The sequence below is a fragment of the Planococcus citri genome, chromosome 3 (assembly GCF_950023065.1).
Source record: "Planococcus citri chromosome 3, ihPlaCitr1.1, whole genome shotgun sequence".
Classification (NCBI taxonomy): domain Eukaryota; kingdom Metazoa; phylum Arthropoda; class Insecta; order Hemiptera; family Pseudococcidae; genus Planococcus; species Planococcus citri.
In genome coordinates, this window is record NC_088679.1 from 7,953,179 (window position 1) to 7,969,074 (window position 15,896).

At 33.8% G+C, this 15,896-nt stretch overlaps 1 protein-coding gene across 1 annotated transcript in view; it reads left to right on the forward strand.

The window, feature by feature from the left end:
- LOC135841616 (T-box transcription factor TBX20-like) overlaps nt 1-14,965 on the forward strand; it is a 113,319-nt gene extending 98,354 nt beyond the window's left edge. The window contains exons 4-6 of the mRNA XM_065358651.1: nt 13,376-13,534; nt 13,747-13,823; nt 13,956-14,965. Of these exons, the coding sequence (XP_065214723.1) occupies nt 13,376-13,534; nt 13,747-13,823; nt 13,956-14,526 (807 nt within the window). The 3' untranslated portion in view covers nt 14,527-14,965. The remainder of the gene's footprint in view (nt 1-13,375; nt 13,535-13,746; nt 13,824-13,955) is intronic.
- The last annotated feature ends 931 nt before the right edge of the window (nt 14,966-15,896 follow it).

The following is a 15,896-nucleotide window of genomic DNA, read 5'->3' on the forward strand; positions in this document are numbered from 1 at the left end:
TTCTGGAATCTCCATTAAATGTTTAAATTTTCCAGTTAGGTAAAAAAAAAAAAAAAATAGAAAGCATGAACTTGAACTGGGGCGAGAGGTTTTTAAAAATTTGTGTCTAAACCTATATCGAGGTAGATCATAAATTGAGTAATTTTGCGTTCTCGCGGATGCTATATTTCATTTTGATCCATTACATGTGGCAATTTTTTGAAACCTGAAAAATCTAAAAATCCACCGGAGGCTCCTAAACGGTTCAAAACCTCCACCAATCGATTCAACTCTCTTAATTTCAATTTCTTCAAAGTTTAGGTACACATTTCAATGGGAAATGAGCCAGAGAATTTTCAAAAATTCTCCAAAAATCGGTTGAATTGGTAATGAAATTCAGAAACTGAAATTTCTCTCTGGGGGTTTATTTTTGGACGCTTTTTTGAGTTCCCATTTCCGGAGTATCGAGTTCAAAACTTTTCTGCTAGTGAGGGTGTCATTCTTCGTGAAATAAAAAAATTACTTTTCATGAAAAAAAAAAAATTAAAATTAAAATTCGAAAATGAAAAAAAATTGCAGTGAAAAAATTTAAATATCATTAATACGTAGATATTTAAAAATTGGTTCAATAAAAACTCAGAAAATGTGCTATTAGGCTAGGTGAATCAGGAATCAGGATTCATAGGTACTGAATTTCATTTTGACCCATTTCTATTTATGACAATTTGTTCGTAACTAGAAATTCCTAAAATTCAATGGATGCTGCAAAATGATTCGAAACCACCACTAATCGATAAAAGCTTCCATGTCATCAGATTTTTAATACTTACATACAATATTTTTTTTTCAAGTTTTTTCAAAAAAAAAAAAAAAAAAAAAGATTTTAACTTTAAACGTTTACTGCTTTGTCGTGTATGGACCAATTTTCTTCATATTTGACTCATTTTTTCACAAATTTTATCTAATTTTAGTTGGTATGAATAATTCTTATTTTTGTTAATCATACAAAGTTGCCCCTTTTTATGTAAAATGTCTCAAATGTTACTTAAAAATTTTTTTTTGAAATAAACTTACCCATCATTAATTTCTTTCTTCTCTCCCTACCAAACAAGTAAGTTCAAGATAGGTAAGTTCCCAAATCTAAAATGATCAACGATCAATATTCTATAATTTTTGCTCAAAATCATCATCTCAATTTTTCCATTTTCCAACAAAGAACATCGCATATTAATTTGTTGAAAACCTGTTCGACGATTTTCGAAACACCCTGTACTCCTATTCAATCATTTTATGGGCAAACGCGTTCAAGGAAATAGGTAATTTTCGCGCGATCTGATTTTGTGTCGCGAATTCACTCACCTAACAAAGAAATAAGAAACAGTATAAATGCAAAAAAACCTAGCAAAAAGAGAAATACTTCATACCTACAGTAAGATATACTTACCTGCGTAGATTATTTTCAAGCTCACTAATTCGTAATTGGCGCAGCTCGACTTAATAATCGAGCTAACTTAACGCTTCGCTGGGATACTCAAAGTACTAGCTATATGGGCAAAGGGGATAAATACGAGACTGCAACTTCCAGCATCGACTATATCGAGCAATTAATACGTATAAAGCACGTGTTACACTCTCCACTCTGCGGCTCGTGTAAAAAAATTATTTATTAGTTTCGAAATGACGTTTGGCAAATATAAACTCATCATGTTTATGGCCATGTCGCACCGCTTCGCTCTATCAAATCTCCCTCCTTTAACATGGCAACTTTAAACGATGCTCAATTGCTCATCCACGACGCGCGAACTTGCAACCCTCGCGAAAGCTCACATCGCATCAGCTTCATGTACCTTCGCTAGTATAAAATCTCATCCATTTTGTGTACGCTCAACTTTTCGAATTTCCGCTTTAAAAACATTATAAAAGCGATTAGCGAACAAAGATGTAGGCACATGTTAACAAAATGTATTCCGGTGGTAATAATCGTAATAAACAGCGACCGGAGGGGTCTTCGGAGTTATTATAAGTAAATAAAGGCTTCGTATTATTCGAATCGCGAGCTGGAGCCAAATTAAAAGAAACTTACGAAACGATTTCCAAACCCCCGATGTCAATAAGCGTATAGTAAAAAGGGGTTGATGGGTGGCTTTTAATTAATTTAGATGTATTTTTTTCTCGCTGCAGTCACCACAGACCACAGACTACATGATTGAGTGCTTTGAGAGTCGCTGGTGTATTTTTTTTTTATGCATACGTAAGCATAGAGGACCCGGATATTGAAAAATTAATCGCGAACCGTAGCTATGTATAGGAAAGAAGGCTACTGCCAGTATTTTTTTTTCAAAGTGTCTCCCTGCGATTGCGACGACCGTACGATATGATACCTTTTTTTCCCCATCTTTTTCTCTCGTATTCATTTTTTTTCACCTATGTCCAGAGTTCGGTTCCATGAAACTGCCCTCACCGTGTTTCAAGGCGTTGCCCTACAGATCTAATTAACCCGTTCGAGACCGTGACTCTTTTTTTTTTACGCGTACAAGTAGTTTGAAAATTAACTACTATGTTTCGATAGTTTAAATTATGACGATATTAATGATAAATTTTATGGTGTGCGATGGCAGGATGAGCATATGTGTTTTTCGCGCTATTATAATATTTCGTTTGTATTGTACCTTGTATATGTACGTCCGCCCTTCATCGCACCCGTGCGCTTCCATCGCGGTTTTCCTTTCCTAATGCTCAGCTTCGAAATTATCCTACCTAATAATTATATTGTACGTATGCTGAACATATTCAATACCGAACTGGTACCTGCCGCACGTATCATTGGAAAATGGTAGATTCGAAATGCTATAGGTTCATATTTTTCTCATTTTTTTTTATTCGGCTTCTCGATCGAGACTGCAGCGATTATTAATTCGCGAAATACCTACTTCTGTATAATTTATATCGACTTATTGATGCTATATATCTCGGGTTTTTATTTATTGGCGTGGATTTTTTTTTTATCATGGGCACAGATCTCGGCTCGTTTAATGAGAAGCCACTGTAATGAGCCCTTTTCTGACACATCATTGGTCCAATGCGCGTACTTGAACAGACACTGCAGATTATTAAAAAGATAGGTATCTACATGCTCCATATTATCGACGTTTGGGTTGAGATTAAGAATGTCTGCGATTCTGGGCTTAAAACATCAAAACCTGACGATACCTTTTAATTATTTTTTGTACAGAATTTTATTGAAAGAAGTCGAATCCAAACAATAAATATAGGTGATCGAACCGAGCGTTCTCAAATCAGTTGATGAGTATCGATTTATTATCACATTTTTGCAATTTTTCAATTTTTTTTTCATTGGAGGGCTGAAAAGACACTGTAGAGTAGTTTTCGAATTTTTGAAAAAATTCCTTAAAATTCAGATCAGAAAGGTCTATTTTTCATGAAAAAATCTGAATTTGATCAAATTGAAGTAAAAACTTGAAATAAGGGGGGATATTCTCAGTAGCAGATTTAAGGATTATAGTTCAGGCAAAAAGTACAAGAAAAAGGGTCCAAATTTGGGGGAAAAATGGGCTCAAAGCCAAATCGTTCATGCAATACAATTTCGTTTAGCACGTTTTCTAGAAATTTTATAATCCAAGAGGCCAAAAAAACGTTATTTTTGATGTGTGAGATAATTTTTCTGGTTTTAATATTTCAATTTTGAATGAAGAAAAAAAAAATAAATTGGCCCGAGCAAAGGGAGGCAAAAAGTTGTGAAAATTGCCTAATATTGAAGTGAAAAAATATTCTTTTTCACGCTGGGAATTGATTTTTTTTGGATTTGAATACTTTTCAGAAATTTCGAATTCAGAATAAAAGGATAGCAAATTGGCCCAATCGAGTAAAAATTGAGAGCGAGAGCTTTCAAAAATTTTAAGTAAGACAACATTTTTGATATGTGAGTCAAATTTTCTACCCTTAGGTATCCTTATGATTTGAAAAAAAAAAATGAATAAATATTTGCCAAGTACCTACATCAAAGGCTCATTTTCTCTTTTAGGTATTTTGTGAGTTCAAAAATACATAATACTTACTTTTAAACTATAAATTTATATCTACAATTTTGTGTCTAAAAGATAATGTGCCAGATTTGAAAGATTTTTTAGAGAAAGAAGATTTTATTTATATTTGGTTCCTTCTTTCACTGTGGATTGTTGTTTTCATTTTCCATGTTGTTGATTGTCTGTAGAGAACTAAGAGAGTCGACATGGATCAGAAAATACGATTGATGAATATTGGTGATTAGTGATAATGCATGTTTGATTCCAAATAGTTTGGCAGTTGAAGAACAGATTCGGTTGAGTGTTCCAGAGTATTGTCGTATGTTACAAAATATGGAGGACCAAAGTAGATGTACTTATATAAAGATTGAACCGAATTTCAGTTTTTTTTGTGTTAATGGGGTTGAAAACAAGCATTTTTTTTATTGTCTAAAAAATATCAAAGAAAGAGAAAGAAAATCGACTTGAAAATTTTTAATGATTTTGTATAAGGCTAAATAATGAACGTGGACGAGGAAATGAACAATGAGCAAAACAACACAAAATTACTTCCAGAAAAATGAAAAATAAATTTTCAAAACATTTCTTCGTCAAAATACTTAGATTCCACTAAACTATTCCTATTGGCAGAAAATTTGTAAGGAGCAGTTATGGCCTGACTGCCTAAGGATGTATAGTGAGAATATGTCCTTGAGGTGGTCTATATTGCACTCGTCACAATGTGAAGAATTATGATATACACCTCGAGAGGGAGCTCCCTCTAATGGCTTACGTGTTAATAAAGCTCTTTAATACAAGTATGGAAATAGATTATACTCTTAAGAAAGAAATAGGATTTTACGTAAGTTTTACGTACTGCGCAGTGCGCGAGCAAGCATCAAATCAGCTGTTCACGTACAACGTTGCACCCCATTGGTTGCTCCACCCACCACCACCGCGTGACGACACCAACCTGCCATGCGCAGTACGTAACACATACGTAAAATGCTATGACTTTCTTAAGAGTATAATCTATTTCCATACTTGTATTAAAGAGCTTTACGTGTTAACTATTATTTCAGCAATCTGAGGCTTAAACCGATGATCATCTGAACTGAAAAATCACTTTGTTCGCGGAGTAGCTAACTGTAAGAATGTCTTCGGAAACCCTTGGGGCCCGAGACCCTTCGTTCTCTTTATATTCATCGAACCATCTCTAGATGGTAAATTTTAATAATTATGATCTTTCAACTCTTCATTATATAAGTTCGTTTAATCGCGATAATGTCGAGGTATTTTTCCTAAATTGCTCAGAAACTGCCCAATAATCCGGATATTGAGGTAAGTAAGTCAATCGAACTAAAGTGATTCTAAAACTAGTGCTATCGCTAAAGGTCTTATTAATTGGGGGACCGCAGGAGAGATAGTAAATGTGTACATTCATAGAGATTTTATCCTAAGCAACGATCTCCTTAGTCCTCCTTGAGTTAATTGTATTCATATACCTCGTGAATATAGTTAGCTCATTACCTTGGAATGGCCCCGAGAACCATTTCATCTAGTTACTTAAATCCACGTAAATGTATAGAAAATGTCATTAATGTCATTTATCTTTTCGTCCCCTACCACTTTGTGGTACAAGGACTGCCTTAAAGAAGTAGTTGTATGACCAATGAGCCACCCAGCAGTGGCGTATTCGGCTTAAGTTGTCTGGATAATTGTGTCATTTATGTTGTATTTTTAATCAATTGCAATAAATTTGTACAATTATTCGATTCTCTTCCTTCCTTAAGTGTGAGAGAATCTCAGTACGAGATGGACAATGTCATCGTAAATAACTTGCTAGATGTTTGAGCTATCCGACTAAGTGCAATATTATTCACCCCCTTAGAGATAATTTTCATCCTCCCCTTCCTGGCATTGATTATTATACTATTCGTCTTTACGAGTTATTATTGATCACACTGTTACAAATTTTTCGATAAAAAAATAAAAATATGGTCTACTTAAACTTGAATTTCATTTTTTGATTCCAATAGGTAAATTTTTGAAAATTCTATTGTTTAAATAATAAAAATGAAGCTGCTGTAGAAAATTGAAAATTATTTATATTTGTACCTACCTACCTTGTTTTTGACTCTTTAAATCGATTGGTGATGGTTTTGAGACGTTTTGGAGCCTCTGATAGGTTTCTGGATAAAATCGTTGGAGAAAATTTCAAATTTGGAATAAGTATGTAAAAGCAAACTTTGAAAATTTTTGTTCAAGTTGATCGAAACTTGGAAATCGATTTGAGAAGTCAAAAATTGCATACTGACCAAATTTCAGCTTTTTAACTCAATTTTATCGAATTTCGATTTTTTTAATACATACATAAAAAATGACTCCAATTTAAATTTACAAAAATTCACCAAAAATTGAAAAATGAAAATTTTTGAAGATGATTTCCCATTTTTACCTGCAGTATTTCAAAATTCTTGTCTGAATATTTTTTTGTGCTTTCATCTTAAAAGTAACACATTATACGAACCACTGAACCAGTTTCAAAATATTTCGAAACGAATGAATGCTCCATTTTCCAATTTTTCAGCCATAGGCTTATTTACTTTACTTACTAAACTGTCTTTTTTCGATTAGAATTTCTTGATAAAAACTTTGATTTTTTGGACACCCTGTGGAATCAGTTCAAAATTATTAAAATCATCAATCAGAACTAAAAACTTCTCGTTGAAAACTGGAAATGATTTTTCACAGTGCTAACAACTTTTCAAAATGCTTATTAACGAAGGTAGAATATTGGAGTTTATTATTGCTAATAAAAGTGTCAAATGATAATAATTTTAAGGAAAATCCCACAATGATCAAACTGTGATTTAAATCAATCAAGTTTCACCAGAAATATTTCTTTACCTACCTACACCAGTCTAGTTACTTTCTTATATTTTCAACGAATTTTTCAGATATAGGTACCTACCTATTTTATTCATTTTATAGGTATACTAAGGTACTTTTGCTTGACGAATGATTTGATTCAGTTTAAAACTTGAATTTAGAATTTTATTATGGGGAAAGATTTTTGCAAAATCTTGACTTCAATTTTGAGAGACCTTTCATTACCTAAGTCTTGCTCTACCCACTTGAATTTGGAGTTGTAGAAAATCAATTTTTTTATTCTGACAAGAAAAATCTTTTAAAACACTCATTTCTGCGCAGACTTGAATCCTGCAATCACATTTAGAGACAAAAATCCACTTTTCCTTTCAGCACTAGACAGACCTACAGAAAACTATTCTACCATGAACAAATTACCTTTCGACAGGTCCCCAGTTCCCACTCCCAACCAACTCATCAAACATCAATAGGTATAGGTACCAAGGCTCTTCTAAAATAAGGCAAGGCAAATGAGAGAGGAGAATGAATTTTCACCAAAACAATACATATCTCTCTGAGAACATAATTTTAAAACTACGAGTAGGTACATTTCTCTCACTCTCACGGTTTGTGAAAAAAAAAAAAAAAAATAGCAACTCGTTCATCGGAAATGGAAATAAAATTCCGTTATAATTTAGTTAAAATGTAACCGAAAAACGAGCCCGCAACATGAGACGTCGGTCGCGTGAGATATCAATCATTTTACGATTTTTAGTGCAGCCGCAGCTAGCAAATGTTGGCATACGTCCATCTTGGCGCGAGAAAACCAACACATACGAAAAACAATAAATTTTTATTATAGAGAAAAAAAAACACAGCAAGACGCGCTGTGCTGTACGAGGTTTCATTGTTAATAAGTAATATATGTATATTTTTTGTGATATTCCTTCGTGCTGCTATAAGGAAGTATTTTGTAGTAACACGGGGTACTAAAAAACAAGCAGATACATTTTAAACCATAATTAAGCTATTTAGCTTCTCAGCTTTTAAACGAAGAATGTTCAAATTGTTTCTGCTATAATCGTCCAGATCTGTTAAGACAATTGTACTTAAGTGGATTGAAATTCAGCATCTTATACAGAGGAACTTTTTGTCCATCTTTATTATTATAATAGGCCCTTTAAAATGGAATAATCTCAAAGTTGTAATCTCGTCGCGTGTGGCTGTTGCTTTTCAATGATCCAAGATTTTCCCTATTAATACTTCGATTGCTAGGATATCACGGCCGCACGTTGTGCTGCGTTTATCGCCATCTAAGGCTCACTCTCCCAGTTTCTCTTACTCTTTTTTTTTTGTTTGTTATAACACATCGGTATAAATATGTGTGTGTTCTCTCAATGAGGATAAATTTTTACAAGGGAATTTTTCATTCGCGTTATCGAATGTCATGAATGTAGTACACGAGTTTTAAAAATAATGTCCCAATTCTCGGCAGTATAAGTATAGATATCATATGTATAAATGAACGATCGAGCATCGTAGACCAGAATACAATGCAATGATAAACTGAGAAACGTTTATAGTATTATGAGTCGCATCTTATACATATATTATTATATATCCTCACAGCAGGCAAATTCTTCGATTTTATTACAATCTGTAATAAACGAGGTCAGTTTAATGCATATTGCTTTAATCAACAATTACGCGTCAACTACATATACTTATACGAAAACCAGCAACGAGGATGAAAATTACCAGCAGATGGAATGGCTCAGCGAATCGTTTCTGGTTTTGCGGTTTTTATTGCGGAAATTTTATAAGAAGGATGATGCTTGATTTTGTATTTAATCTATTTTATAATATGCGAAGCACGGTCTATACCGGGAGAAAGTCAATCTTACATTTTGCTTTAAAAAAAAAAAAAAAAAAAAGAGCATACCTACAGGAATTTAAAAGTATAAGGAAGCTTCTGGAAAAAATTCAGCAGCTCGAATGCAAAATTGAGGATTTTATTCAGGATTCAAAACTTCCAATAACTATTCAAAAAATTCATAAATTTGGCAATGAAAAAAAAATACAGGTCAATTATTATTTTGGAAAACCTCATTTCCAGTCTAATTTGATTTACAAGTACGGTTATAAAAGGTGAATTTCATTTTCATCCATTTTCAGCATTTTCTCAAAAAACTGGAAAATCCTATAATCTGCTGAAGGCTCCAGAACGATTCGAAACCATCATAAATCGACTAGAAAGGTTAAAAATTGGGTACAAACCACATTTAAGCATCTTACAGTATGTCATTTAGGTCAAATTTTGATTTTTTTTTTGTTGGAAATTGGCCAACTTTGAATTTTTTTAAATTCGCCAAAAAATTTTAAATTAATTTTAGTTTCTGAAATTTTTGCTAATGGTGTTTCTTAAAGTCTTTTTTCGATTGTGAAATTTTCAAAAACTTTCGCTTTTGTTTCGCTTAGTTTGATTTGTTTCTTGTTTTAAAATAAAAAATTCACATTTTTTGGCCCCAAAAATCCAAAACAGAAAATGAAAATTTGCATAACCTTAAATTTTCATACACATGAAAATATGATTCAATAGGCGAAATTGGCATTATTTTCCTATATGATTCAGAAAATTTTCAGTCAAGATTTTCATTTCAACCAATTTTAAGCCCAAATTGACCAGTGGATCCTGCAAGGGGTCTAAAAAATGGGATATTTTGACACGTGGAATTCGATGGTGTGATTAGTTGAACGTTTTAAATGCATATTTTGCTTAATTTGTCGAGTAAGTTTTATTACAATGTGAATGAATGATGATAAATGATGTAAAATGACAATTTATCAAAAAAATATTGCGGAAAAAATTGAAATCCCGAAACTGAAACGGGTTTGTTTCAGTTCCTGGATTGTTTTGGGTTCAAAATTATATCGGTTCCAGGATTTTTTTGGTTTTGGGATCAAGAAAAATAACGATTTTGGTTTCGAGATTGGTTTTGGGATTGGATTTGAATTGGGATTGAATTGGTTCCAGTATCGGGATCGTTTTGAACCCATAGCTCTGATTTATTTGAAGGAACAAAACGAAAAGCAATCTATTACAAAAGAGTACCTACCTAACATTTAGCTTGCACGCAATTAAGGTTGAAATCTCACTGGTACGTCCAAGGTCCAATACATGACATCTACGCAGACTGTATATTTCTTCATCACAATTCAAATAATTTTTTACTAATACATTGTCGTGGTTAGAAATTCTTTCTAGATAGATGTTACTTCTTGTGGATATCATTGATTTCACACTAGGTATTTCCAAATCTTTGAGAATTGTGTTGTTCTTCACATACCACGGCATTGGCATGTTTATTTGGACATAGAATAGGTATAGAGTGCTGGTGTGCATGCTGTTAAGTAGATAACAAAAAGGTGAACAACAAATGTCGGCCACCAATCCAGGGCTTGAAAACCGGATGGATATCACTCTCGGTTTTGGTTTCAGTTTTATGTTTTTTGAAAAAGTAAAGGTTTTGGTTTTGGTTTTGGTTCAGGTTTTTAAAAATAATATCTCGCTCGTTCCGGTTTTGCTTAAAGGGTTTGATTTCAAAGGAATCGGTTTCGGTTTTGGTTTTGGTTTCAGTTTTTCCCTTTTCTCTCCTGTTTTTAGAGGGAAGAAGGCCAAGACAGTGATTTTTTTTCAAATACTTTGCGTATGTGACTAGAAAGCGGCACTTTGGCAGTACCAAATTTGTCAATTTTCTCAGTTTTCAGGCCTTTTCACATTTAGCATCAGTTTTTACTTCATTTTTACCAAAAATGCAGTATTAATTGGGCTAATTACCTGAAAAATTCCAAAACCAAAACCAATTCAGTTTTCAATTGGTTACGCTCTCGGTTTCGGTTTTGAATTTGAGAAAATAACGCTCCAGGTTTCGGTTTTGGTTTTAGTTGTGGGAAAATAACGCTCCTGGTTTTGGTTTCGGTTTTTAGCAATTTTAATCGGTTTTTGGGGGTTTCGGTTTCGGTTTTGGTTTAGGTTTGCAAGCCCTGCACCAATCACAAAATTTTTCTAAATTTTCCGTTCCTTCTACGGGCGGGCAGAGGGGATGGCCCAGCGTTTGTTGTTCACCTTTTCGCACCTTTTCAATTTTGCCACCAGAGTTCAGCCACTCCGCATGCTATGTCTGAATAAGCTTTCTTAGAATTTTGTTCTGGAATCTTTCGATAATCAGGATAAATTGGATTCACTAGCTGAACCCCATAGTTCAATACTATACAACCAAATTAGTTTGAATAAACATTTGTATATTAGGTAAGATCATTGTTTTGTTAGTTCAATGATTCGGCATATTAGTTCCAAGAAGCCAATAAAGCGATTTGAGTTTTTTGTCAAGTTGAGTTCTCTTCTTCAGAATATGATCTCTTCATGTGACCGTGAGATGGTTATCATTTATCAAGATGTAATCCCAGATATTTGATCATGTTTGTTCAAACTTCGAAGTATTTCATCGTTCGTTGTCGTTTCCTTATAAGCGGTAGGCCTATTGGCCTGTCTGCTGTGGTGTGGAACCTGTTGAGGATGAGCCTGAGGTATCAGTGAGTTTCCTCCTTGGTCGGCTTGGTCTCCCTCTGCTTCTTTTCCCCGTTGGTGTCCAGTTTCCGAGTTTGTATTTTCTTTCGTTTGCGGGTGTTTTTTATTTTAACCAGGGGTTCACCTCCACCTGGGATCCCATAGTTCCATCCGTTTCTCGTTGTTTGTGTATTTTGAGTAAGGTTGATTTTCATCTGACTTGGTTACCAGCCATGCCAGATATATCACGGTGATAGGGCTGCTATCTAGGCCTCCGCGCTTGCCTGGTCCTCTTGCCTGGTCCTCTTTTAGTCGCCTTTTACAACAGGCAGAGGGTAACATAAGGATATTCTTAACCCGTCCCTACACGGGGAGTATTTCATCGTTATTAAAAATTAGTGAGTTGTTTCGACCTTTCTTCTGGTGAAAAGGATGTAGCTCGACTTTTCACAGACACATATTTATTTATTTTTATTTATTTTACAAATTTAGGTCTCTCCAACAGCTAAAGCCAATTACAGGAGAGGCCATTTTATAATTGTTTTAAAGAGATAAAATAAAGCTAAAATTTTTTCTGGAGAAACGTAACTTTGAGAAACACAAAAATACAAAAGCATATGTGACCATCCCCCATAAAACCTACCATCTGTCGCAATTCGCAAAAATTGAAAAATGTTTTTTCACCTATTTTTGGCCTCTAAATGGATTAGGGGACAAAAATTCGCAAGAATTTTTTTTTTGATTTTTTGCGACCTCTGGTCAGTTTTATTGCGGATGGTCACAGTCACAATATATAAACAAACAAACAAAAATTTTTAAAAAAAACAAAAGAAACAGTAAAACCTAAATGCAGTTCTTCCAAGTTCCAATCAAAAAGAGAATGTAAAAAATAAGCCAAAAATATTAGAACAACCAGAGGAGGAAAAAACAAAAACAAAATATAAACAAAAAAAGAAAAAATTCACAAAATATGATATGGCTCACTATTAACAGCTCCCACTGCACCCACGCTACCATCCCCATGCCACCCCCATCACATGCCTGAAATTAGACCTACCCATACTAAAAATATCAGCATCTGTACACCTACAGAGGAAAGCGTCAGAGATACCCATAATGTTATTAATAGGAGACACCTCCATCCTAAATGTATTGTAATTTTAAAGAAAATACCTATTTTTTTTGCCTAGAGTGGATTTTTGGGGCCCCAAAAATTAATTTTTTCCAAAAGGTTACTACCGTTTATGTTGTAGTGGATGAGATCATATATAAGAACATTAATGCGATTGTTTCTCTTCTTTTTTCCAACAGATCCACTTCAAACCCTTTTAAAAGTTCTTTTTGTGATAGGTCATAAGGATAATATATATTCAGAAGTCTTGAAGTACAATAATAGGTACTTAAAAAATCTATTTTGAAGTTTTTCAACCTCTTTAATAAATTTTTCGGTATGAGGGAACCAAATTAGTAGTACCTACACCAAATTCTAGAATTGATCTTATGAATGTGAAGTACTTATAGGACTTTGAATGTCAAATAAGTGCATTCCCATCAAGCAATCAAGATTCTTTTGTGTGGTCTACAATCAATCTATTTCTGTATTTTCAACATTAATTAATTGCAAGATTTATTTTAAGAATATTTAAACAACCATTTCGCTGATTATCGCGAACATAGACACCCATCCCCCTCAGTCCTCATTGCCATAAATTTTCCATGTAAAAACCGTCCCATATAGTACCTACGTGCTTACAAAGTTGCACTCGGTTTACGACGATTACTTTTCCAAATCTTAATAAGCTCACGAGTCAATGAGCCATGGCTCGAAAAAATTTGTGACGCGTAATTTATTCGTTAATTGGACAAGAAAGTCGGTGCCAAGAGGTGTGAAGACGATAATTAAACCCAAATGTGTTTTGTTTTGCGTGTGTTACAGATCGTGTTGAATTCAATGCACAGATACCAACCTAGAATACATTTAGTCAAATACAACGAACATAGAGGGCCCATTGTTGATCTAGAAGCCGAACAATTCCGATCATTTGTATTCCCCGAAACAGTTTTTACTGCCGTAACCGCGTACCAAAATCAATTGGTAAGCATGTCAATAATAATTATGACTAATACTATTTCTCTAAATACCTACCTACCCTACCTACCTATATATGTACGAATATGTAAATCGTGCTGATCTGGCACACGAACGAATACGATGCCAAAAATGACGAAATCTTTTCCCCCGAATCCCGAATCGAACCGTGTGGCATTAACTCTTATAACTGGTAATTATTGGTAAATTTGTTACAGATTACGAAACTAAAAATCGATAGTAATCCATTCGCCAAAGGGTTCAGAGATTCGTCTCGATTAACAGATTTCGACAGGTAAGTGGTCATTTAGATTATAGAACAAAACAAAAATCAATTTTTTATTTCTCTGCCTACCTACTTACATTTTTATTATTCGATCGGAACTAACAATTGGTAAATTAATACGTATATGTATGGTACCTACAGAGATCCGATGGAGATAATGTTACTGGAACAACAACACTTTCTAAAATCACCTCTGCGATTTTTTCCCGAAATGGATCACGAAGCTGGCGGTAACGCGTCCACGTTCATAGCTGCGGCTACGATGATAAATAATATAAATAATGCCAGAGCACTGCATCAGATGTGGAGTTCGCATACGGGATCGACGCCTACGTCGACGTCGTCCTCTTCGCCTCATCATAATTCGGATATGCAGGCAGCTTTTGCTTCATCTGCTTCCAACGGTGCCGCTGTACCATTTGCTCCACCGCTAGCTCGTTTACCAGTTCCGCTACATCTGTGGCCTCCTTCAAATTCGGCGGCCGCGGCGATGCCGTGGACCAGTATCCAACAACCAATAGGATTACTACGTACGCAGCCACCGCCTTCTTTGATATCTCGCAATAATTGTACTTCACCAATTCCATCTGATTTAAGGTTACCCAAATCTTCGAATTTTCCATCTCCTAGTCATTTACAATCTAATCGTTTTAGTCCGTACCAAAGCGTACATAAAAAATCTACTGCCGCCGTCGATATGCATAGAAACTAGTTGCGAATTGGTTCGGTTTTGCCAATTTTTCTTTTTCTTTCTTTTATCTCTTTTCTTATTTTTTCGTTCTTTCTTTCTTTTCTTTTCTTTTTTTTTTTGTATTTCGTTGAAAATGATTCCGTTAAATTTGTTGTTTTTTTGTTGTTTTTTCCTTTTATTTATTTTTTTAGCTTCCGGTGTTTTTTTTTGTGTGTGTACCTGCGATATATAAAGATTTAAACTGAAATGCTACTTAGTATGGTTGCAGATTCGCAGAATGATGCTCGATATTGCGTATAATTTTTTTATTCACGAAATTATTACGAGAGGTTCCTATAAATCGAGCATTTCATTTTTTAAGTGGAAATAGTTCAACGTTCATGATAAAAGATCGATAAGTTCGAATATTTGGTTGGAGAAGCTTCAAATTAAAAAAAAAAAAAAAAAAAAAAAAAAAAAAGATTTTGGACTTAGGAAGAAAACATTTGGATCTAAACTGATCCGATCAAATTCGTTCGAACCAGATCCAATCAGTCTGTCTCTATCAGATCTGATCACATTTGAACAAATCTAATCCGATCAAAACTCTGATCTGATCATCTGGTTAGATCAATTGAAACCTATCTTCAGCTAAAATACTAAAAATTTGCCTCTGGAAAAGCCTGCATTTTGCATTATTACCCTAGGTACTTCATATAGGTACCTACATATGAACCTTCGCCATGAATATTTTCAACCAAATTAACCACTCTCATTATTAAAATTACGCTAGAAATAAAATATGCCAGACAGTACTTATACCTACTTAAAAATAAAAGAATAAATTACAATACCAAAATGTGCCATACTTCTACCTATAAGTATAGGTGCAGCGGGCAATACTTACACTTATTCAGGAAGCATTTCAGTTTAAATCCTGTTTAATATTTTAATTAGGTAATTGCGTGAGAGAAAAAAATAATTTTCACATTGTCGTATCAAACTATTTATCTACTTATGTACTACCTACACAGTCGACAATTAAATCAAATTTTTTGAGATCGAAATTAAAAATTTTTTAGAATATGGTACTTAAATGTTAACTTCCGTTTCTAGTACGTGTATGTAAGCCTGTATTTGAAAAGACATGTTAATTTTTATAATTCTTGTAAAATGAAATTATAGCTAAGGTAAGATTTTTTTTTATTATATTTACAATAAATATTTATTCCATTTTCTAACTACAGACATACGTGTCGTTTTATCTTTTTAAGCTTTAAGTGTTTGATGTATTGTAAGTTACATATTGTTTTTTTTTTATGTATAAATAAACATTTTGATCGAATCTGAAGCGAGATTTTATTTTTGTTGTTGGTTAACTTATACTTACCTTGTCGAAGATATTGGGAATT